This window comes from Salminus brasiliensis, chromosome 7, assembly GCF_030463535.1.
Source record: "Salminus brasiliensis chromosome 7, fSalBra1.hap2, whole genome shotgun sequence".
NCBI lineage: Eukaryota > Metazoa > Chordata > Actinopteri > Characiformes > Bryconidae > Salminus > Salminus brasiliensis.
Window position 1 is genome coordinate 4,885,012 of NC_132884.1, and position 24,945 is coordinate 4,909,956.

The following is a 24,945-nucleotide window of genomic DNA, read 5'->3' on the forward strand; positions in this document are numbered from 1 at the left end:
TATTGGGACACCTGTTCATTCATTGTTTTTCCCAAACCAATATTAAAAAATATATATATATATATTCTCCTGCTTTTGTCAAAACAACTGTCCATGGAAGAAGACTTTCTACCAGATTTTAGACATTGCTGTGAGGATTTGATTGCATTTAGCGACAAGAGCCCTGACTCCCTAACTCTTTCCAAAAGTATTGGATGGAGCACCATCATCCATCATCCCAGAGAACACAGTTCCTCCACTGCTCCACAGCTCAATGCTGGGGGGCTTTATACCCCTCTAGCCCACGCCTGGCATTAGACAGCATGGTGCCAATAGGTTCATGTTAATCTGCACACATTTTTATAAGCTCGGCTCACAGTCAGCGTGGTCCACCCTTCTCAGAAACGACTTTAATATATCCCAGCTCATTTTGGGCTGATTTCTCATCAAACATTCCCACGATGAGAACCACAGGTGGAGAAGTTCGACCCAAATTGAGTCACCGGGTGTTAGTATGACGGGGACGATATACAGCCCTGTGCTAATAATAGCGCACGGCATCACTGCTGTAATGGTTTACGGTATATTAAATGATGCAGTATAAGGGGAAGTAAATTACTGCACGTAGGCCGTAGGTAAAAGCATGGCCGCTTCGCTGTCGTCAGCTCTGAGCAGTAGTAATTCGATTGCGGTCTAGCGGAGAGAGAGACTGATGGTTGTTTTTACACTGGAAGATTTAAGGAGAGCTACAAGAGCCATGTTTCTCAGTCTACATGTCAGGGAACACACCGCCGAGCCAATGGCAACATGAGGTCACCACTCAGCCAGAGAGAGAGAGAGAGAGCTGGAGGTTTGTGTGGACGAAACTGTGTGCAGAAAATGTGCAAATCTTACCGAGCCCTATGCGGTGAATCACCATAGAGCAGCGACTCCAAGTATACCACTGACCCGGCCAGTGGTCACACACACACACACACACACACACACACGCACACACTGTCAGTGACAATACCGCACAAGTGGTGCCAGAACAAACGTGGGGAGTTCATGTGAGCGTAATGAGGTAAGGATAATAGATCTGACCCCCCCACCCCCACCCCTCATGAAAATTTGCATATCGTCGTATGTTGTCAATATGCCCTATTACGTCATTTTTGCCAGCAGTGGCCGAGACTCCAAGAGAGCTCAGCTGGCCTTGTTCGGTCTGGCTGGCCCTCCCTCTCCCCGTATCACTCATCACGATGCTGGCCATAGGCGTCTGTTAGCTAATGTAACAGAACTGGTGGTTAGGGTTCTCCTCCAAGCGTGTCGAGCCGTCCAAGGACACTCGAGGTCAAAAAGAAGCCGTGGCTGGTTTCATGTATCTACCCTAGGTTTGACCATCCCAGATTGGGGGGCATCCTAGCTAGTGGGTGGAATAATACACTACATGTCCAAATGTTTGTGGACACTCCTTGTATTGGAATGCAGTTGCTGCCACATGTGTTCGTGTCTAGTCCCTGCAGAGAAGTACTGCCAATAGAATAGGACTCTCTTGAGCAGATAAACAATCATGAACCTATTGGCACCATGCTGCCTAATGCCAGGCGTGGGCTAGAGGGGTACAAAGACCCCCAGCATTGAGCTGTGAAGGAATTAGAGGAGCTGTTCTCTGGAATGATGGTCGATGCTCCGTCGTATATCCAGGGAAGAAGACTTTCTACTACATTTTGGAGAGGTCAGGATGCTGGCTAATCACCACCCCCACCTTATCCCCTATGTGCATTCTGTAAATGGTCATATATCAGATTTCTGTATGGGTGGGTTCTCCAGGTGTGGCTGTACCTGTGATATCTGAGCTCAACAAAAGTGTGAACTCCATCCTCCAGCCTATATCTCACACTCTGAGCGCAGTTAATGCTGCATTGTCTGGGAGCACATAAAAAAAGAGGGAAGAAAAAAGAAACGAAAGGCACAAATGGAAATTCCAGCGCGCTCCAAAACAATGGCTGCATGATATCACTCCAGCTGGCACTTCTACAAACAGTGAAACGCTGGAACCCTCCGCACTTTTAATAAAAAACATAAACGAAGGCTGAGGGTTGAGGAAAACTGGGAGTGATGACATTGCAGCTTTGAGATGGAGGGCTTACACCACTACAACTGCTGCCTTGCTGTGAGGCCCCTGTCACGAAGCAGATGACCCTATCTGAGGGGGTTTACTGATGGGTGGGACAGGTAAAGATGGGGTGCACAACGAGGGCGAAGGCAGGGTGCAGCAGGCTGAGGGAGAGTTGGGCAGTTTCTGTTTTTTTTTTTTTTGCTGCAGCATTTCGTCTCCCTGCTTTCATCTGCCCTCGTTTGATGTGCTCTTTAATATGCATCTGCTGTGAGAGGGGGGAAGCGTCTTTAAGCTTTCCTCGCTCTCTCTCTCTCTCGCTCTCTCGCTCTTCCTCTCTGCCGCTCAATGGCGAGTGCTCAACAGGTTCCCTCTTTCTGTAAATCCAGAAGTTCAGACCTAACGGTCATCTGACCCAAAACAACCCTAGAAGCACCTTAAAATTCTTTGTTGTAATTTACAACTCTAGGGAGGAAAAGGATCACCTGGAGTGCTGTGGTCAGAGAAAAACAGGTGAAAGGTCAATTCTCATCAAAGGTGAGTCATATTTCCAAACGGCATAATTATATAATATACATCTAATTAAAAGAGAGACATTTTTTACTCTACTATAATATATATATATATATATATATATATATATATATATATATATATATATATATATATATGCTTTTGCAATACAGTAAATTAAGCAAATAATAATGATAAAAAAATGTTATGGTGGCATATTTTATGTTTATGTTCTGAATTCAGAAAATAAATACAAATACATGTGATTATGATTTTATTTTATTTATTTTTGTGTGATTTGTAACTGATACCCAAATTTTTCACACACACACACAGAGTGGGAAAGAGAGAGAGAGAGGGAGAGAGAGGGGGAGAGAGAGAGAGAGAGAGAGAGAGAGAGAGAGAGATGTGATATGAAATACTTGAATGCAATAAAGATAGAAACGTCCAGCCTTCCTTTAATTTGGCTACTTTTATTCGAGCATGGTCATTTCCAAGAGGAATTACAAATTAAAAATTCAATAATACTTTTACAAAGACATTTCAGGAAAGATTCTTTTTTTCTGTCATGATATCATACATTGTATTTTAACAGTCCCTCTTCATTTTTTTTTAGCTTAAAAAAAACAAGATGAAGAAAGTGGAATTTTTTTTTTCAGTCGAAAATACAGTGTTCTCACAATATTGTATCAAAAGTTCCCAAATTTTGGAATTTCCAGTAACTGGAAAAAAATGAAAAGAAAAGAAAAAAACAAACAAACAAAAAAAAAACAAACAAAAACAAAAACAAAAAATAATAAGTTGAAAATTCGCATTTCACAATTAATGTTTCAAAACACAATAAATGCTCTCTTTACGTAAAATTTGCCCAAATGATCATGTTTCATTTTACTAAAATATATCTATATATTGAAGAACTATAATACTGTACACTACAGTATGAAATAAATAAAATTAGGAAATACAAAATGGGCCACATAAATAAAATGTTATTTAAACCTACAAATAAAATGAATTGATTTTTGTTTTGTTTTTTTTTGTTTTTTTTTTCTTGCTTTTTGTTGTTGTAGCGAAATGGTTTGGTGTAATACTGACAAAGGAAAAGAAAAAAAAATACATTAAAATAAGAAAAGCAACGGAAAATTGCACAAACATGATGTAAACTAAAGAACTGGTGCCTACTCTGCTAATACTGAGATGGGTGCTTTCCGAAGAGTCTTTAAATACTGATGCTGGCGAGAGCAACACCACGTCACCCTCCTTCAACACTGTACAAGGATGGCACTTGTAGAAACACACAGATTAAAAGGTTTGCATATAAGGCTTTGTTTTTCTTTACTCTTCTCTAATAATAATAAAAAAAAGAAAAGAAAAAAAACAGAAACAACCTTACAAAGGCTTTCTCCTTCATTAGTCCCGTCTTCCTTCGTTCCTCTCACCTTCGGACCTTTTCACTTGCTCTGCACCGTCTGTTTAAGACTTCAAACGTCTTCAAACCCAAACAGATAGATATATATATATATTTATGTTAAGTTTCTTTTCCTTCACATAGAGTAAATTCAGAGGCCTAAAAGAGTGTGTGTGTGTGTGTGTGTGTGGCTAGCTGAGTAAACACTGGGGCTAAAACGGCAGAGGGCACAGTGGGAGAGAGAGAATTCATAATACTGACAAAAAAAAAAAAACTGCAGCCCTCGCTGCAGCCTCTTCTTCTTTTTTTTCTTCTTCAACACTGTATAAATATACATAGGCAATACTTTTTTATTATTTTTGTAGTGATAATAGAAGCAGAGTGCAATTTTGTACAAGTTACTAGTTTTGTGCTATAAATACTATGGAACACAGGGTTTTTTATTTTTAGGATGGTAGCACCACACATATTTTTTAGGCCTTAATACTGTACAATTTTTAAAACTGTATTTCATTTTATTTTTCATTTTTGCATAATGCAGCTTCTTACAAAATAAGAAAACAAACAAAACAAACAAACAAACGAAAAAAAACCCGTTAGCCCCTCCCGTCCCGTCCCGTCCCGTCCAGTCCCTCCCCTTTCCTTTCCTTTCCTTTCCCTTCCCTGACCGGTTGCTAAGGTCAGACGCCTGTCCGTCTGAGGACTGTCCTTTTATTATTTTTAATTTTTGATTTTCACTTTTCCCTCAGTCTGTCAGGTGGATGGAGTTAACAGGGATCCAGCAGCTCGTGCCTGTCCGTGGGCCACTGCGGTTATACCTTGTGGAGGGGCGTGAACTGAAGTTGGATGGAGTAAAAAGGGAGTGGGCGTGGGGTGGGGTGAGCACGGGGTGGAGCTTATAGAGCCTACAGTAGTCTTTATTACATGCCGTCCTCCATGTTGTCCTCGTGATCGGATTTGGTTTCCGTCTTGCCGTCCACCGAGCTGTCGTCCATGGAGTGCTCGGCGGCCTCCTCCTCGTCCCGCGCCGTGTCCAGGTCCGTGTCCACGCTTTTGTTTTCGCTCTCCTCCTCGTCCTCCTCGAACTCGTCCCTCCGGCCCAGCTTGCCGTAGCCAACGCCCCCTCCTTGCTCCGCCTCCTTGACGGGCCGCTCCCTGGCGCCCCCGTTCATGCCGTCCCGCAGGATGGGGTCGTGCTCGGGCCGCTCTGGGTAGCCGGCCGGGCTCAGGCCCTGCAGGTAGGCCGCCCGCTTCATCAGCAGCTCGGTGGGCTCCAGGTGGCCCTTGTCCCGCGCCTCGCGCTCGGCCGCCTCGCGCTCCTCAGCCTCGCGCTTGCAGTACGAGTAGCGGTGGTTCATGTGCTGCGAGTACGAGCCCGAGTGGGAGAAGCGCTTGCCGCACTTGTCGCACTGGTACGGCTTCTCTCCGGAATGCAGCCGGCTGTGCTCGATCAGGTGGTGCTTGTGTTTGAACGCCTTCTTGCAGATCTGGCACTGGTGCGGCCTTTTACCTGCGGACACACATAACGACAGGGGGGGCACGGCGTTAGTGGACATGTTAAGGTCTTCTGCACAAATACACTCAATGTACAATGTTACATAGTTACAGTACGCTAACAAAAACGCTTAAACACCAACTAAGAAAAAGGGGGAACTAAACGGTCGAGATGGGAAATAAGCAAAAATATATATATGTATATAATATTTGTATATTTTATATATATATATATATATATATTCCTGAGAGGGCACGGTCCTGCAGAGTTAGGTGGTGGGGTCTTGGTTATCTCATAGACTCACTACTTCATACATAAACTATATATATATATATACACACAGCTTAATCATCTCCAAAGCTCTCCTGGAGGAAAGCCAGTCACCACCCAACACCTACTTTATCCAACCAGTCCTTCACTGCTGATGGACCTGAACAAATCCAGAGAGTGGCTGGAGTTCACAGCGAAGATCAGCCCCCAAACCTGGGTTCTTCTAACTGTCTTCTCAGGTCCAGCTTTGTAACTGACTGAATCAGGTAAGTTAGATGAGGGTGGAATAGCGCTAGACTCTGCAGTGCCGTAGCCCACCAGGACCGGAATTCTGACACACCCCCCTTCCCCTCCGCTGTACATTTCTGATGTTATGAAATGCTTGTATGTTTGTCTACTCTAGTTTCTTCAGCAGTTCTGGGGTCGACACAACCACACACACACAGACGCACACGTTCCGTGCGTTTGCTTTTTTCAGGGGAAAAAAAAACATCCCTCCTAGAGGTGAAGCATGTGGGAGCAGAGACATACACACACACACACACACACATAACACACAGGAACACACTTTGGGTTTCGGCAGAAGAGCTGCGCTGCAACATAAATAAACCAGCAGAAAAACCAAACAAACACGCGGAGCTGCTGCAAAGGAACAAACAAATAAAAGCTGAAATTGAACTGCAGTCTCCTACGGTGGCTCTGTACCGCACACGGTGATGCAGATTGGTATGGCAATTGCTCTTTACTCTCTCTCTCTCTCTCTCTCTCTCTCTCTCTCTCTCTCTCTGACGCTCTTTCTTTATTTCTTTCTCGCTTTCACAATTTTTTCGACATCTCAAGCTTTTTGGAATCTGTGGCTCAGCACGCTCAGGAGCCACACCGGCCTGGAAAGTTGGAGAGCTTCGGGTTTTGCAGTGCAAAAAGCCCAGCGCTTGGCTATCGCTGGGGTGAGATTTCATGACATCATAGCCTAACATAAGATGTTGCTAAATTAAAGCCACCGCAGCAGCAGCAGCTAGCTGGGGAGCATCATACGGAGAGAGTGAACGACGGGGGGTGGAGCGTATAGGACACGTCTCTAGGACACCGTCTCTGTCAGCTTAAAACCTTGTTTTCTCCAAAACGGGAAGTTCTCAGGAAAAACTTCCAGTTCTTTCGTATTTAATGTAGTTAATGTAACCGTAATTCCAGGAAGTCATTCCGGGTCTCAATTCCGAGTCATTCCGGATCTTAATTCCGAGTTATTCCGTCACACAATGTAGAAACAAGGAGTTAGAAGGTTTTGATATGACATGGACTAAAATCTGGAGTGGGACTAAAAGAAAAAAAAATGGAGCCCCCTGAAACCCTCCTCCTCCTCCACCTCCTCCACCTCGATACATTTAGAGTTACACATTTGAGGTCAGCACATTCAGCGTGTTTGGTTTGTGTGTGTGTGTGTGTGTGTGTTTGCCACAAGCCACACACATACATACACACTAGTGCCAGAGCTTCTCCTCTGGCATTTCAGCGGGCTCGTGACAGCACTTACGAAGTGGCACACTCGCATGCACACATCTGGCCAATCCCTGACCACAAACAGCACAGGAATGCACCCTCGCCTACATGGCGTATACCAGAGACAGAGAAAGCGCCAGAGCAACAGAATACGAGAGAGAGAGGGAGAATAGGAGAGGTGCTTTCGCTGCCAGTGGATTCCTCTCTATATGTTCCCCAGCAGCCGAAGCCACCAGTATAAGGTGATGCAATCCGGTGAAAGAGCAGAAAGAAGCATGGAAGAAAAGAGGCCACACATTTCTTCCTCCAAGACTTTCATCTTCTGATTCTGATATATATATAATACAGGATCAGGCCAATTAGAGAGGCCGTGTGCGTCTGGACGCGAGTTTTAGGATCAGACACGAAGGTTAAAGTGCCTTCATCTTTTGGCAGCGGTGTGAATTTCAGGAGGGGGTGGGGTGGGGGCTTAGTCACTACGCAGGCCGAAACATCACTCGCTGGGAACGAGCTGGAATGCCAAAGGAGAAGAAGCACTTGTTCTGGCTGATTACACACAAATTTGCAGATATAGTGCATTTGTGTTTGTGTGTGTGTGTTGGGAGGAGGGGGTGTAATGTAGGGAAACCATTCACTCTTAAAAATAAAGGTGGCTTTATTACATCCTTGGGATAATTATTGTAGTTATTAACTAACAGTGATGAGGAATGAGGAAGTGTGGGACATTTATTTTTTATTTATTTGATTTAATTATTACTTTTTTTGTTGCTAGAGCCACACGTCCGAGGCAAGAGGTGTTCATTTTTAGTGGAGTGAGTGAATTCGGGGGACACATAATGACAGCTCTGATGTAAAAACACTGGAGAACATTGTTTTTTTGTTGTCTTCTATTTTTTGATAGTTTTTTCACTATTTTGTTTTTTGCCATGTTTTGCCGCTTAAAGAACCGCAGCTATAATTCCTCTCAGCCTGTCAATAGGAGAGAAAAATGTTAGTTTTCCATTCACATCCAACTAAAGAAGTGAACAACGAAAAAAGAACAAAAAAAACAAAGGAAAAAAAAATACTCATAATGAAATAAGCAGGGGAGAAAAAAACGGAACAAAAAAAGAACAAAAAACGGAAGAATACTCTAGAGAGAAAAAGGGGGAGGTGGGGAGGTGTTTAGTTAGACAAACAAGAAGTAAAAGCATGGGGTAAAATAAGTGTCTGGAACAGTATGTACCTGTGTGCTCATATTTGTGTCTTAGGAGGGAACTGCTCTTCTGGAATGTTTTGTCGCAAAGGTCACACGCGTACATACCACTTTCTGTTTTCTTAATCTTCTTCCGGGACAGACAGGCGTCTGAGTCTGTCATGTCATCCAGGCCGGAGAGATAGTCTGGCGTGCCGTCGAGCAGCTCCCCCTAAAAAAAACAACAACAACAAAAAAAATGGAAAGAAAAACAGTCAATGTTTTAATTACGGATTATTTTTTTTACAGATATATAATAATAATAATTTTTATTATTATCATAACACTTATTTTTTGTATACATTTTTTGCATTTTTACATGCCGTACCAAAACCTGGCATTAAATATTTCACAGAAATATACTGTATGTGTTTGTATATAAATATCTACAAGTGCACGCAGTACACGCATCTCATTTTTTTATGGTTTTGAAATAAATTTTTCATGCAATTTCTGAATCGAAGGTAATGGATTCATTTCTGCGAGAGAATCGCGCCTTCGGAATTAAATATTAAAATGTTTGTGACTCGGAATTGTATAAAAAGGCAGGATATTACAAATGAGCTCTCTCCCTCCGAATACGCTTAATATTACCTTTCTCCATATATTTGCATTCAAATTTGGTTTAATTTTGTACATGAAAGGGTCTTAATGCTATATTTATCTGCTCCTTCCTTTACAGAGAAGATTACCCCGATAGGCTTAAACTTAAATTAATGGGGGAAAAAATATTATTGCATTAGAGGGTCATAATAATAAGAGAGAGCCTTGGCAGGGCATATTGCCACAGTCTTCTAATTTCCAAGCGGTAATGATTAAATCAAGAGGTGCACTAAATGACCAAAATTGCGTAGCGCCGTTGCCCTCATTAAGAGTACTTGCTCCGGCCTGACAATGATTCGGCAGACATCGCCACGCCAGCTTTTTAAGAGCGCAGCACTATCATTCCGCAATCAATTTGAGCTAAATGCCCGTAGCTGTATTTTTAAAATCTAATTTAATAACTTAGAATAGGAAACATTATTAATACTTTTTTATCAGAATGGTTCCCTCTATGTTAAACAGCCTTCAGCGCTGTGCTGTAATGAACACGGCGAGCGTGCATTATTAATCCACATGTTCAAACTCATTTTGGCTTCTCTCTCTCGCTCTCTTTTTCTCTCTCTATGCAGAGATACAAAAGAAGAGAGAGGGAGAGAGAGAACTAGAGAGAGAGAGAGAAAGAGAGAGAGAGGAGGTGGGGGGGTGGAAGAGGAAGAGTCACAGACAAGGAGAAAAAGCAACGCCGGTGAGCCGAGGCTCTTTGTGACGCTTAAGGGTTCATCGTAACTCGTTGACTCTATCCCTGCGAGTCTGCGGCTTGAGCCCTTACACCTGAGACCGAAGGCAAAGGCAAGGAGCTAGGAGATCGGCAGAGGTGTGCGCTCACACCCAACACCCAACACACACACACTCACACACACACACACACACTCACACACACAAACAGGCACAGATGCAGCTTGACATGGCGAGGAGTGCTCAGAGCATCTGGCACGGCGGCGCTTCCTGCCCTCATCCACTCAGACGCTCCACACTGGAGTCTGGCAACACGTGCCCTCCCTCGTCGTGAACGCTAAAACAGCCATTCGGCGCTAATGCTAATGACGCGTGCTACAGGAGCTAGCGGCGCTACAGGCCACTACGCAGCTGTTTGTCTTTCCTCTCTTGCTCTCTCTCTCTCGCTCCCTCTCCTCTCCAACATTTATCTCTCGCCGCGCACTTCCGCCGCTGACGGCGGCGGCAGGTGAGCTCTCTTCTCACGCTCTGAGTACCTTTTAATTAGTGGCAGAAAGAGCCAGAGCGCACTACAGACACGCAGGCGTTGAGTGGAGGAGGAGGAGCGAGGAAAAGGAGAGGAAAAGGAAAACCTTCAGGCTTCAGGAAATGGCACAAGAAAAATGACAGAGATAAAATCACAGGTGGATTTGCTGTTTACCTGGAACCCTGGTTTCCGCTGGTACTTTCTCCGCTGCTGCATCTCGGCAAAGCTGGCTGCTCCCGTAGCGTAAGTGTAGGCCATGTGTGGCAGGAAGCCCATCTGGTCCAGTGCGGGGTAGGGCCGGAGCCCTGGGAGGCTGGCCTGCACCGGGGGCATGAAGGTGGCCGGGGGGAAGGCGCTTTGAGGGGGCAGGGAGGTATACAGGGGTTTGGCGGCGAAGGGATTGATGCCGAACATAGGGCTAGTGCTTTTGTCCAGGTTGCCGTTGCCGTTAGGGCTGCCGAACTCCTTCTTGGACAGGTAGGCGAGGTTCAGAGGCTCCTCCAGGTGTTCCCGGGGTGACGTGAGTGGGTTGTGGTCCAAGGGGACGCTGTTTGGCTTGGGCCGGCTCTTGATAGAAAGCACGTGCTTGGGTTCCTTCATGAACTTTGGCAGGGAGAGGTCCAGCGGCTCAGCCTGCAGGTCCTCGGACGTGAAGCTGTTGGGCGTGTAGGAGCTGCTGTGGGAGTTCTTGGAGGAGGCGGAGGACAGGTTAAGTGGAGACGGCGTGTTGCTCCTGGAGTGGTCCAACTTGTCTCCGAGCTGCTTAGGCCCAGGGAACTGGGGTGTTTTGGAGAGCCTGAGGGGAGCATCGCAGTTGTTGATGTTGTTGTGGAGCTCAGCAAAGGAGGGTGATGTGATCCGATCCATGGACTTGACCAAAGACAGTGGAGACCGAGCGTTCATGGAGTCCTTGTTGGGCGTGTGGTTAGTGGTAGGGAGACCCACCTCCATACTGTTCCTGTCTAAAGGAGGGGTTCTGGAATTGGTGTACTGATAGACTTTTCTCTGCTCGAACCATTCTTTCACAAATTCCTGAGGAAGGCCGACTGCTATGGAGATCTTCAGTAGTTCCTCTGAATTGGGCTCCATGTTCATGGCAAAGTACGCTTTGAGAACTGACATGTGGTCCTTGTAGGGGTTGATGGGGCTGGTAATGCCCTTCTCGGAGATGATGGAGGAGAGCAGATGGGCGTGCTTCTCTGTGAACATCCCCTGCTTGTTGGGTGTGATGTTTTCACTGGGCTGCAGCACTGCCTTGATCTCCTCATTCATCTTGCACAAATACCTCTCGTGCTGATGCAAGGGGATGGGACCTGGGAAGGTTTCTTTGCAGTATTGGCAAGAAAAGGGTGTAAACATTATGCTGTTCTCGTGCATTTTCTCCTCCGTGCCCAAATCTAATGTGTGATTTGACTTCTCCTTCTTAATATTGCTAATTTGTCTCTTAGAGTCTGTGTTCAAGCTCTGGAGGCAAGCTTTGGCTTCGTTGACCTTCTCTAGTGTGTAGTCGATGATGCTCTTAGTGGCGCCGTTGTGGCTGACGACTGGAAGACCTGTCTGGTGACCGCCGGGCGATCCCAGGCTCTGCTTCTTCTCCTCGAGCTGGGAGCCCAGCTCCTTCATGTAAGCCTTCAGCTTGGAGAGCTCTTCCGGCTTGCAGTCCATCTTCTGCCTGCACACTGTGTTGTCGACAATCTGGAGAACCTTCTGCACCTCACTCAGGTTGTTGCTCAGAGGTGGGTATCCCAGCATCTGCCCCTCCATGGCCATCCCTAAGTGCTGCAGGGGACTCTGGGAGTTATGGATGCCCAGAGGGCTCCCTCCGCCCATCCCGCCGTTCAGGAAAGGCCCTGGTGTACCGTAGCCGTGCGAGGCCATCATGAGCTTGTAGTCGTTGAAGTCCAGTGGTTCAGATTTGATGGTGAGGTGGTTGGACTGGTCGTGCAGGCCGAGGGGCTTGCCGTTCTCAAGCTTGTGTCTCAGCTGGGTGATGGCGGTGTTGGTGGGCGAAGAAGAGGCCGAGGTCGGAGAGGAGCCAGACTTGATGTTGTTCCTCATTCTGCCGTTCACTGTTATCAGGCCGATGCATTTCTTACTACTGATGTGAGAACTGTAGGAGCCGGAGTGAGAAAAGCGCTTCTTACAGTTCGGGCATTCGTACGGCTTTTCCCCTGGGAGACAAAGAGAGAAGACGTAAACAGCCTGCACCTATAACCTATAGTCATGTACCTAAAGAAACGCAGCCCCTATGAATAATGCATTCTTTCTGAAAGAAAATGTAATAACGATCAATACCCGAAGAAAAATGTAAGATAAAAAATAACTGATTTATATAATTACGAAAAAAAAGCCATCAGACCTTCCGATTAAACTGTCCTCTTTTGAATAAGATGGGCCGAAGCCAGCAAAGCAACCCAATTTATCCTCGAACAGATCGATTTTTGTACATTTTCTGAAGTTCAGAACAATCTTAACTGGAGGTAATGAATATTCAAAGGGAGAGCATGGGCCCAGTGCTACCCACCACTGTGGATCCGCAGGTGCTCCTTCAGATGGTGCTTGTATTTGAAGGCCTTGCCACATTCTGTGCATTTGAACTTGCGGTTGCCAGCTCCCTGGTTCAGCAGTTGGTGCTGGAGAAGAGAGGATATTTACATGAGCTCCTCACAAACAGAACAGGGGAAGAGTTCAGTACATAATCACAATCGGCGCCGGGCGCGACAAGCCAAATGGCTCCTGTTGTAACGCAGCATCTTGCCTTTCTACTTGCGGCTCCACTGAGCCAGCACGAGTGTGGCCATGATAACAGAGAACCACATACCTTTTAATTTCCTGACTCGCGTGCCAGCGAAGCGCGCCTTTAGAATCTGGCAGCGGCGGGAAAATAAATAAAAGGCTCCTATTTTAAAGAGTTTTTCCCTCATTAGAGAAGGCAATCTGATCCACTTTTATTAATTTAGGATAATCACTCGGATGAGATCCTGCATATTTAACGCAAGCCGTCCCTCAACGTACCTGCAAATAAAGTTAATTACACAAAAAGGTGGGCTTGGGTAAATGTTACAGTTTGATAATTGGAAGTGAATTTGCAGGCAGTTTAAAGTCTTCAAACGTCTCTTTAATAAGGTGCGAGTACAGAACGTAGGCCGGGCCTTCATTTGCTGTTCAAAGATAAAACATCGGCTCCGCGCCCCCCCCCCACACACACTTGCATTTGCAATTCAAAGTGGGACCCCCATAAAAAAGAGAAAGAAAAATCAAAATATAATAGCAACAACAACAACAACAACAATACGGCACGTAAGCGCGAGGAAGCAGGGGCGCACCAGGCGTGCACAATTAATTCGGAGTGGGAGGTGAGTATGTTAAATGGCTGGGGGAACACAAAGGGTCTGTGGACGGGGAAAAGAGAGAGAGAGAGAGGAGCCGCCCATGATCCGCTCTGACAACTGGCGGGGAGCGCGAGCTGGGCTTGCATTCCGGCAGAGACAGATGGCGTAAGGCAGGACACAGGGAGGATTGTTCAAACAGCAGCAACCTTCAGAGATCAAGCAGGGAGCCGGGCGGCCCCGCGCCAGGGAGGGACCCCACCACTCGCTCGTATGTTGCTGAGTTGCATAAACAAACAGCAACAGCTGCTTCACCCCCCCCCCCACCCTCCCCCTTCTCTCAGAACACTGCCACCCCCAAAGCTGCCCACCCCCTACTTTCACAGACCCCGTGAGGATGGAGGTAGGGTTTAGTTGTGCCACCATTAATATGATACAATTGCACTCCGACGCTAATTGTGAATGGCAGTGGAGAACTCGGGGACTTTTTTTTTTCTTTTTCTTTCCAGCCCCCCGTGTGACTCTTGCTCATGCTGAATGTATGTGTGTGTGTTCGCTGTTTTGTGGGCGGGGGAGCTGATTGGGTATTTGCATATGATTGGCTCACGGTGAGTAAACCCCAACCCCCCCCCCCCCCCCCCAACCCCATCCTTCTACACCAGTTGGCTACACTGTTTTGAATTCTTACTTGGGGTTAAAAAAAAAATTGGGGAAAACCCTTCTAATGTTGTAATGCTGCTGCACTGACTCACAGGGGTTGACTGTAAAACGCTGCAGTCTTGTTCTCTTGAGTGAGTGAGTTAGTCACAAAATGTGGATTTGTTTGTGATTAATATAGAAACGGAGGGAAGCGAATGAGGAGGAAAAAAAAACACAAAAAAAAAACAAGAAAAGAAAAGGCAGCCGGCCAGAAAATGACTAAACAGGAAACCCAAGAGCGTAAAAACTGTCTCGTTCGGCAGAACTAAAAGGCAGGCCTCGTCTGTCCCTCCACCCAGCCATAAGGGCTGTCCATTTGCGCGAACGCATACTGATTTCGGGCGCGATCGGATTCGAACATAATGGTAAAAAATGAAGTGGGACCAGGGGACCGTTCAACAGGAAAGTCTTTCTAGATGAAGGAAGTACACAAACAAAAACCAACAAATAGGAAGTAATTTGTGGATTAGCGGGGTACATGAGTAGAATGGGCCATCTGCTCATGTTTTGAGCAGACTGGGGAAGGCAGGTGAGCAAGCTGCCAGTCCACATTGTATTAAATCACTCCGTTAGAGCCAGAACATTATCTCTCGCAGATAAAAGACAACCGCAACATGCTGCATGAGCCGAATAGCAAATGATGCAGTGGCGGATTCTGATGTGTGCGGCTTGTCTGGGGCACGTTTCATCGCCGGGTGTGGTGGGGGGTGTCGCGCGGAGGATGGACATGTTTAAAACAAGTGTAAATGTCACGGGGAACGACCCCTGCGTACCTGACGCTTAAGCAGGTCCTATTAAAAATGCAGCGCGGATAAATAAACGGTAGCGTCTTACAGCCACGCAAGCCTGTAAGAGTCCCATATGATGCAGGGAAATCGCATATAAATTGTCCCAGAGGTAATAAGATGAAAAGATGTTAAAGGACGTTTAGCATGTTTATATCCCGTGTTTATATTATGGGAAATATAAATTGCGGTATGTAATTTCCTGAAGCGCTGATTTTTAAAGAACATTAAAAAAGGGGGGAAATTTAAAGGGTAGATGAAAATTTCTAAATTGGAAATTAAAACAATCACTCGATCGTGAATATAAGACTGCAGATTCATATCAGGAGGCCATCAAAAAACCATTTAGGCCTCTATTAAGGCTATTAACAGTAAAAGATCTGCATCTTCAAAATGCCATGAAAAATTAATAATGATTGCCAATCAAAATGATCTCTTTTCTCGGTGGGAATACAGCACATTAGAAATAATGTAGAAAGTTACAGAGCGTACATCTATGACAGGAGAGCGAGTGAGAGCGAGCGAGAGCCAGCAAGGGTGAGGGAGGGGTTAGGTTGGCTGCCAAAGAGAGAGAATGAACGACGGCAAAGAGAGCCAGACAGTGAGAGAAAGAGAGAGAGGCAGAGGGAGGTGACAGCAGATCAGGGAGACTCACCTGATCGCGTCCAGGCTTGTGCGTGGTCATGTGTCTCTCCAGCTGAGTGCGGTAGGCGAAGGTGTAGTTGCACAGGGGGCAGGAGAAGTTCTCCTCGTTCTTCTCGTGGCGGTACTTGATGTGCTCCTTCAGCGAAGTCAAGCGCTTGTAGCCCCGGTCACAGTAGGGGCAGGTCAACAGTTGGGCAAAAGCATCTGGAGTTCCAGGTGGCAGGTCTGCGTCGGAGACAGGGAAGGAGGGAGAAGGAGGGAAGGAGGGGACGAGGGGAAGGAGGGAGGGGAAGGGCAGCGGGCCAAAAGGTCAGCAAATCAATGGCAGCTAACGGGCACTGCGCCCGGACTGGTATGGGAGGTATCTCTACAATCTGCTGTACTGAGTGCCATCGTCAGGCCTGGCACTGATACACCCCATACGCACACACACTCACTTATAATGCGCCGACACACTCTCTCTCACGCATGAACACACACTTGAATGCACACAGTTTGCTGAGCTGGACATGCATGTAGGCTGGCCATAATAAAGGAGAACTTTTATATATATTTTTTTTTATTTAATTTTTTTTTTTTTTTTTTTAGGGTCTGATGATGCTTTTGATGATGTATACTGTAAAACTAATGGATCATCAGAAATGCTTGACAATGACTACATAGACTAGAATCAAATATATATTTCTATCATTTTCACTACATTTTACTCTGGATTCCAGTTCAGCTACCAGTAACAGCGACTGTTATTTTCCATTATGGTCCATCATTGTCACTTTCCTCTGTCTCTAACTCGGACAGATGTACCGCTGTAGAGTTTAAACCTATGAATGAATGCAGTCGGGACATGGACTTTCATTAGGCCTTTTTTTTTGGACTGGGTCTGTCCAGCTGGCCTCTGGTGGTCTTTTCCATGTCTAATTTTTCCCCGCTGTCCTCATGGGGGAGGTATGTGTGGTAAAGCCGGTGTGATTCTCCTGGCTCTCCCTGAGGAGCAGGAGGTGGGGGGGATTTGATTTCAGCGCTCTAACAGCTGCACCTCACTGGGGAAGGTAAACACTCCGGCACGTAGCCATCGAGGGGCACGGCTGGGCTGGGCTGGGCTGGGCAGGGCTGGGCAAGGCAAAGCAAGGCAAGGCAGCTGCCTGAAGTCACGGGACAACTTGACTGGCCAAGGATGGAGCATCCTTACCGTTCTCTTCGGGTCCTGTGGCCTCGGGAGTCCCCAGGCGAGCGATTTCCTCAGGAGCCTCGGGGTAGATGATGGCCGTGTCGCCTCGCTGCAGGTACTCTGCGATGCTGACCACATGACTCTCGCTGTCGGCCAGCTTCCGCTTGGCGAAGAACTCCTCGAACTCGGCCGTGCAGTCCATGCTCTTGACTGCAGAGGGCGAGAGACATAGGCAGAGAGTAGGGGAGGGGGATAAGTAATAGTATTAATATCATATATTATCAATATATGTTTAATTCATATTAATAGTTTATCATTTACAGTAATTACTACTACAGTAACTACTACGTGTCGTTATCACTGTTATTGTTATGTTAAGGGTAATGCTCCGGCAACACTGTACTCGATACAGTCACGCCAATAAAATAAAACTGAAACCGGACTGAATTGTTGCGAGAGTGAGCGAGCAAGCGAGCGAGCAAGAGAGACAGACACTCTGTAAAAAAATTGGATTCTTCGCTCCGTGTGAAAAATGCAGGGCTCGCGGAAGGCAGCGGAAACATGTTGTCGGAGATGTGATAAAAACAGCTGAAAAAAACATTAAGGTAGTAGTCAGGGAGGGATACATCTAAATTATGGCCTTATCTTGTCACCTAATGGCCACTAAAATAAGAAATATGGCTTAATCTAGCAGGAATGCCATTTGAATTGTGGAAAAAAAAGCTTTTAACGATAAACCCCCCCTTTTTTTTCCTCTGCTCTGCTTTAAATGTATTAGGCACTGACTGTGCGAGGAGGGAAGGGAAGCATGAGGAGGAAATGAAGTTTGCCATTGCATCACTTCTGATTTCTCTAATCAAACTCCTAACGAGACGGCTGCTGATAATTACATTTCAAATTACAGGACGTTGCGATTTCGAGATACGGAGGGTATATTTCGTCAACGGTTATTATCTACAGGCAGCTTAGGCAGAGAGAGAGGCTTGCTGAGTACTGTGGAGTGGAAAAATAACAATAATAACAATAACTGTTTAAAAAAAGTAAGTGTTAATAATCCACCTCTGTCCTGCGAAAGCCTTTTATCTCAGTATTTCCCTATTTCCTATTTTATTTAGTGTGTATCTGGGAGAATGGACTAATAGAAATGCTCCAAAATGTTTTTGCATTGACTTCCATTGAAGGTTAAGAATTTTTTTTTTTGTATAAAGTTGCCATGCTGGAGATATGAGGTTTTTGTGTGACAGCATTTATAGTGTTTATTAATACGCCTCAGTGCTGATGTGTAAGCATTGTAAGCGCTAGTTAATTGAGTAACTATGTAATTAAACACAGACGGGGGTGGACGGGAGGGTGTGGGGGGTTGGGGGCACATCCCTCTCACTTTTTAGTTTTTCATTGTAGGGGTTGATTTTTATTATCGTCACATTCTTCAGTAGATAGACAACGCAACAAAAGTGTCTATGCTGAAAATCAGAATATCTGTGATACTGCTGCTGTCACACAAAACGCCAACTTTACAGTAGAGGGCACAAACCCTTCCTAACTGTCCATGGAAGTCAATCATTACAGATTTCAGAAATGATGAAAAGTCATCAAGTCAAAAATGGCAAAAATGTGTGCCAGCCTCAATATACTTTTTATTCATATGCCTTCACGCTTACGTCCTGCCCGCAGTGTAAGTGTTGGTTAATGGAGTGACGATGTAATTACACATGGGCAGGGGGAAGGGGGAGGACTCATCCCTCTCACTTTTTGATTTAATTTTTTTTTTCATTTTAATATCATCACATTCTTCATATATCGCAAAAACATTAGACTTGTACTGATAGATAATACAACAATATCCTTCACTTCATTTGATTTAACCTGATGTTGTTGACGTTTTTTGTGTGACAGCGATGATGTGCTGTTACTAGTCCTTCTATAATAATTTCCTGATTACTGGACCAATAGAAATGCTCCAAAATGACTCCATATTCAAAAAAAAAAAAAGTACTTTTTCCTTCTCCAGTAAAGTTGCCATTTTGGAGATACAAGGTTTTGCATGATTGACAATATAATATTTATCACCACACTCCACCATTCTATCAAAACACACTCCCTCGTAGTCTTCTCTGCCAAGTTTCCTTCAGCCGACTGATATATTCGTTAGATCTGTATAGAGATTAGCGTCTGCATCTCCTCTCCTCTCCTCTCTTCTCCCATCTCATCTGTCAATTAAGCTGAGCTTAGTCGGTGACAGAGTGTTCAGAGTTAGCTGTTTTATTAGTCACCTTTTAATTAGGCCATGCAGAAGCGAAAGGTAAACTGTGTATTCAGATTTGTCAGACAGTAAACATTTTATGGTCTAATTTGCTGAAAAGGTCAAGGTAGTGGACTGTGTCGGTGTCAAAAATGTCTCGAAAATGTCAAAGTGCCAATGGACCTTTCGCAGCCCCTCTTCAGAAGCGAGGAACTGGAGTGTATAAATTCGCCGCCTTCATTATTATCAGACAGGCAGCGCGGGGCCTCGGCATCGGCAGTGCGAGCGGGACGTAATTAAAATAAAAGCACAGGATAAGCGCACAGACACCTTAGGACTCCCTCGCGTGATGCAGGGCCCGCCACTTTCCAGCGAAACTAAAAAGGGGGCAGCTAAACGTGGTGGAACACATAAATGCATTTAGCTTCTCATTGATGCCAGCTTTGTGGAGTCCATAATCTAAACAAATTGAGTTTGTGCACAAATTCGATTTTTTTGGAGCGAAATGAGATTTGGGAAAGTTACTGCGCTGGGTTTGAGCTCAACTAAAGACAACATCCTAATGCTTTTCCCTTTTCTCTCCCACCGCCACCCCCCGTCTTCATTTCTCTCTCTGTGTGCTGCTTAAGAAAGCAAAGGAAACCCTTCTTCCCCATACTGGAGATGAAACCAGAGGGCTGAAACAGCGGCACTTAAGCGGCGAGAGGAAGTCGCACAGCTGTTGGGTTCAGGAATATCACAAAAATCACTTGTAATCCACCAGTGGATTTCCCACCCCCAAAAAACAAGAAAAATAAGAGACCAGCTTCCAGAAGCCTAACATCATACATGGAAACATTTATTAAAAGGCCTTTTCCAGACAGAAGAGCTCCCCTGCACTGTCCCGGGCCAGGGCTGGAGACAGGGCTGGAGACGGAGTGCGAGACGATAGGAAGAATTCAGATTTTTAATAGTGTGTGTGTGTGTGTGTTCCCTCCGGTGGCGCCACGGCCAATCAGAGCCTGCCTCAATGATGTGATGGCAAGAGGCAAGAGGGAGAACAGCCCAGAGGGTTGCGGGTTGGGTTTGAGAACCCTTTATTGGCATTAACCGAAGTATGAAAGTATGGTGTCATTTTAGTTCGAAATTCTCACAGAATCTCTCAGAAACAACCGGAGAGAATCCGTGGAAAGTGCCGACTGTAAACCTCCAGTGCATATCGAAACTGTGTTTGGAAGAAGGAGAGTTTTTGTGGGTTTTGTGGAAAGAAAGGCCATGCTTGAAAGCGCAGTGTCTCAGCTGGCAATACAGAACGTAAAGTAGGTAATTGAGTAACGATGTAATTAAATATGTGGACGGGAAGAGAAGGTGGGGGGACACACACGTCCCTCTGAATTTTTGATTGTATTTTTGTTTCTTTCAGGAGTTGAGGGATGCTTTATTAGCATCACATTCTTCATTATGGAGGTTTTGCTAAGTACTAATAAGATTACGCAACAAAAGCCTTTACATCTCCAGATTTGCAACTTTACAAGACAGACAAAAAAACATCATGAAATTCAGATCTACTGGTAGATGTATTTTCAGTCAGAAAGTGGAAAACGGCAACAATGGAGATACAAGGTTTTTTGCATGACAGCGACGCAACCGCATGTTTGCATGAGGATACGGACATTCTTGCTGCCTGAGAAGTACAAAGGAGGTGAGGGCCCATGCTCCATCATTTATTATCATTTATGTGGTTAAAAGTACAAAACTCACCTGTACCGTTCCCAACCGGCTGTAAAGTGGCATCGGGCCCCATGCTGTCAAAGTCATCTTTCAGTTCATCTACGGAGAAAGATACAGAAAGAGAGAGAGAGAGACGGGAAGAAAGAGAAAGAGTTAACACGGGGCCCGAGAGGACCAGGCGGACTCGTCGTCACAATGCAGCGCTTCAGAGGAAGCGGGTGAAGGAATGAAAGAGCGTGCTGTGCTCCTCCGCTTTCCCGGCTTTGTTGGGGCTCCTTAATGAATGCTATCATCGGGAACAGACAGAGACTTATTTACCTTACACGACAAGCTTGGAGAGAGAGAGAGAGAGAGAGAGCGGGCGAGGGCGAGAGAAGGAGAGTGTGCGAGGGAGAGAGAGAGAGAGACAAGAACAAGAAAAATAAAGAGCCAGTGCCAGGCCAGGGAGGCGCAGGTCGTCAAACAGTAGAGAGATTAATTTGGGAAAGCTCTGTCCACCTGAGCAAGCAGAGAGGAAAAACAAAAGAGAGAGAGAGAGCGAGAGAGAGAGAGAAAGAGCGCGAGAGCATGCAAGAGAGAGAGAGAGAGAGAGAGAGAGAGAGAGGGGGGGGGGGGGGGGGGGGGGGGAGCCAGAGGCTATGTGAAGAATTTTAACTCATTACATGAAGCCTCACCAATCTCTTTAATGCATGCTGTGTTGGAGACCTCAGGTAGGACAGACATAAATAAAGCCTCTGCACGCATAAACCCTTCCATAAACAACACCCGGCCACAACTTCACACACTGGGGGGATTTTTTTTTTTCCTGGGGGGGAGTTGGAGAAGGGGGGTATGGCTGACAAGAGGACATTGTGGAAAGGCTGGGAGACAATTAACTTAGGGAGTCCTTCTCGGGTCCTTCCGTCCTGGCTTTAGAAATTAAATCAAGGTATTTCCGAGAAGATGGGGGCAGTAATAAATATTGCCATTGTGCCTCTACCTCCTGCTGCCTCTCATGTGACTGTTGCTAAGAGTGCTGAGTGTGTAGAGTCGCCATGGAGATTTACTCAAATCCGGACTGGCCTGCAATGCAACAGGCCGCCGGACGAGTGGGGAAGATGTTGGGAGAACGCTGCCGTGGACTGTGTTTGGGTGTGAACCACTGACACGGCAACTTCCGACGCCGCGCAGCATCAGGAAAAAAAATTCTGCTTGAAAATCAGAACAAATAAAAGGAAAGAAAAAAAAAACAAACTTAGGCGGGACAAGTTGGGACAAGCTGGGGAAGCTGGGGAAAGTGGGCTTCTTTTGAAGTTTTGATTGGCAGCAATTGTACCATTCCAATTGTTTTCATAAGCAATGAAATCATCTCGGTCGCCCGACTAACTTTAATTTATGAGGAGAGAAAAAATAAAACAATTTTCCGTCGGAAAAAAAAGGACAATTCTTTCAGGCGGGAGACATTAAAAAAAGAGTGTTTTCGTAATTCCTTAGAAACATAGCAGTTATTAAGAGGCAGAGAGAAAGACAGAGAGAGAGAGAGAGGCCGAGAGAGGAGAGAGAGAGAGCTAGCGGGACCTTGCGTATGAACAGAGAGTCTGTTTCTGCAACAAACAGATAAAACAGGCCAACCAATCGCTTCGGAGAACAAAACCCTGACTCTCCTGAAGTTTCCCCTGACACGCAGCCTGACGTGCACACACACACACACACACACACTTGTAGACACACACACTCACTCTCAGAAAGAATGAGAGAGACTCTCCTCTATTCTCAGTCTGGAGAGAGAGTGAGAGATGGTGGGTGTTGAGGGTGGGGGGGTAGGGGTGGAGGGTTTGTGTCTGGCAGTGATGACATCACAGCGGGCAGGCGGTGCTTGGAGGATCGAGCTCCTGCAGCAGCATTGTTGAGCAAAATCAACAGCCCCCACCTCTCTGCCAACTCCGCTCACTAATGCCAGGCCCCGCTCCAGCAAGGGGCATCGCCTGAATTCACTTCCAGCTCTATGAAGGTTTCTCGGAAAGCCAAGGCACCTCCGTCTGGTGGCTCAGAAGGTCTGCGTCATACATGGAGTAGTGGCAATTTTATCGGTCAGAGTGATTGATCAGTAGCTTCAACCAATTGAGATGAGGGGTCTTTAAAAAGGTCCCGCCTCTACGCACCGTGTAAAGGTATCGTTCGTCACAAGGACATGTCAGTTATAGTTACTGACCTGCAGAAGTCCACACTCTTATGCCCTGGTGTTTATTTACTCACTTTCTGTTCGTGCTTTATCTGTCTGTTAGTGTTATGTGGTCGGAGGAATTTGAGTTGTCCTCCAGAGGGAGGTAGACAAGGTCCATGTAGCACTTTTTTACACACACAAACACACTGAGGCTGACACGTTTATCTGGGCAGAGAGGTTTATAGTTGTCAGTGTGAGAGAGAGACAGACCTGTGTGTCTGGCTCCTGCGTCTGGGTGGGATAAATCAACTCTGATACATGGGGTCAGGGAAGAGAGAGAGAGAGAGAGCTAGAAAGAGAGCTGGAGAGAGAGAGAATGAGAGAGTGAGAAACCCTATCGCACCTACTGCAGGCCCTCATTTGGCTTTTTTTTACCCTGACCCTGGAGGTGTCCACCACCATACTTCACCTCTCTCCCCAAACACTCCCTACCTAACACCACACGTACTGTTTATTTTCAAAACATTCCCCTTATTTTATGGCCGGTTAGCATTGGAACCCCCCGCTCCGTAAAAACACACGGTTAACACACAGGTCCGCCGCCCTCTGTTATTCTGCGAAACCCTCGGACTGGCCTCTTCCACCTCCCCCCCAAAAAAAGAGAAAGAGAGCAGGAGGAGGCGAAAAGGAGGGACGTACCAGAGAAAACAAGAAAGGCTGAAAAAGTGAAAGGAAGAAAGACAAGGGCAGAGAGACGAACGCAGGTGATTTATTTAAAATCTCTGTCAGCGGTAATGATGTCATGGTTTCCAGCACACTGTGCACAGTGCATTGTGGGATAGAGGAATGTCAAGGACGGCGACGGACGCTGATTACGCTGCCGTGGAGGAGACGCGGCGAGAAAGATCAGCTTCAAACCTGGGCCCCACCACACACAGTGACAGGTTGAGAGAAGGGGGAGAGCGAGGAAGAAAGACAGAGAGAGAGAGAGAGAGAGAGAGAGCGAGAGAGAGAGAGAGAAAGAGAGATAGGGGAAGACAGTCAGAAAGAAAGGGGAGAGAGAGGGAGAATGGTGGGAGGTAGGTAGAGAAAGAGAAAGTGAGAGCGAGGGAGAGCGAGGAAGAAAGGCAGCGAAAGAAGCAAAGATGAGGAGAAGAAAGATAGTAGGAACTGAGAAAGAGAGAGAGAGAGAGAGAGAGAGAGGGAGAGAGGGAGAGAGCGGAAGACAGTCAATAAGAAGGGAGATAGAGAGGGAGAGAGAAGGAGAGAGAGAGAGGGAGAGAGAGAGAGAGAGAGAGAGAGAGAGAGAGAGAGAAAGAGAGGGAGGGAGAGAGCGGAAGACAGTCAGTAAGAAAGGAGATAGAGAGGGAGAGAGGGAGAAAGAAGGAGAGAGAGAGAGAGAGAGAGAGAGAGAGAGAGAGAGAAAGGCAGCAAAAGACAAAGTAAGAGAGGTACAGAAGGAGAGAGAGAGGTATAGGAAGAGAGAGAGAATGAGAGAGAGAAGGAAAGGAAGTAGAAAAAGAGAAAACAACAGAAAGAGAGAGAGAGAGAGAGAGAGAGAGAGAGAAGGAAAGGAAGTAGAAAAAGAGAAAACAACAGAAAGAAAGAGAGAGAGAGAGAGAGAGAGAGAGAGAGAGAGAGAAGGTCTTATCATTGAGGTACCAGTGCAGACACTCGGGCACCGTAAGAGCTAAAAAAAAAATGAGTGTGTGAGAGAGAGAGAGAGAGAGAGAGAGAGAGAGAGAAGTGCCTAAAGTCTGAAAGAGAGGGAGAGCGAGGAATTGCCTCCTTCAATCCAGGGCTAATGAACTTCACCCCGGTCGTTCAGATATGTGGCTGAGGTTTTATCATGAGACGCACTCACACACCCCTATATGCACACACACACACACTGTCTCTGAGTTGCAACACAGCTGAATCACAGAC

The 24,945-nt window shown here is 46.0% G+C and overlaps 1 protein-coding gene across 5 annotated transcripts in view; it reads right to left on the bottom strand.

The window, feature by feature from the left end:
* Positions 1–3,043: 3,043 nt before the first annotated feature.
* zeb2b (zinc finger E-box binding homeobox 2b) overlaps positions 3,044–24,945 on the bottom strand; it is a 102,207-nt gene continuing 80,305 nt past the window's right edge. For 3 of the 5 annotated variants that reach the window (XM_072683512.1, XM_072683511.1, XM_072683516.1), the window contains 7 exons: positions 20,907–20,975; positions 16,946–17,134; positions 15,767–15,981; positions 12,823–12,931; positions 10,473–12,469; positions 8,486–8,666; positions 3,044–5,508 (listed from right to left, as the gene is read on the bottom strand). In XM_072683512.1, coding sequence (XP_072539613.1) covers positions 4,919–5,508; positions 8,486–8,666; positions 10,473–12,469; positions 12,823–12,931; positions 15,767–15,981; positions 16,946–17,134; positions 20,907–20,975 — 3,350 coding nt within the window. In that variant the 3' untranslated portion in view covers positions 3,044–4,918. The remainder of the gene's footprint in view (positions 5,509–8,485; positions 8,667–10,472; positions 12,470–12,822; positions 12,932–15,766; positions 15,982–16,945; positions 17,135–20,906; positions 20,976–24,945) is intronic. The other 2 variants (XM_072683515.1, XM_072683513.1) reach the window with 1 other exon arrangement.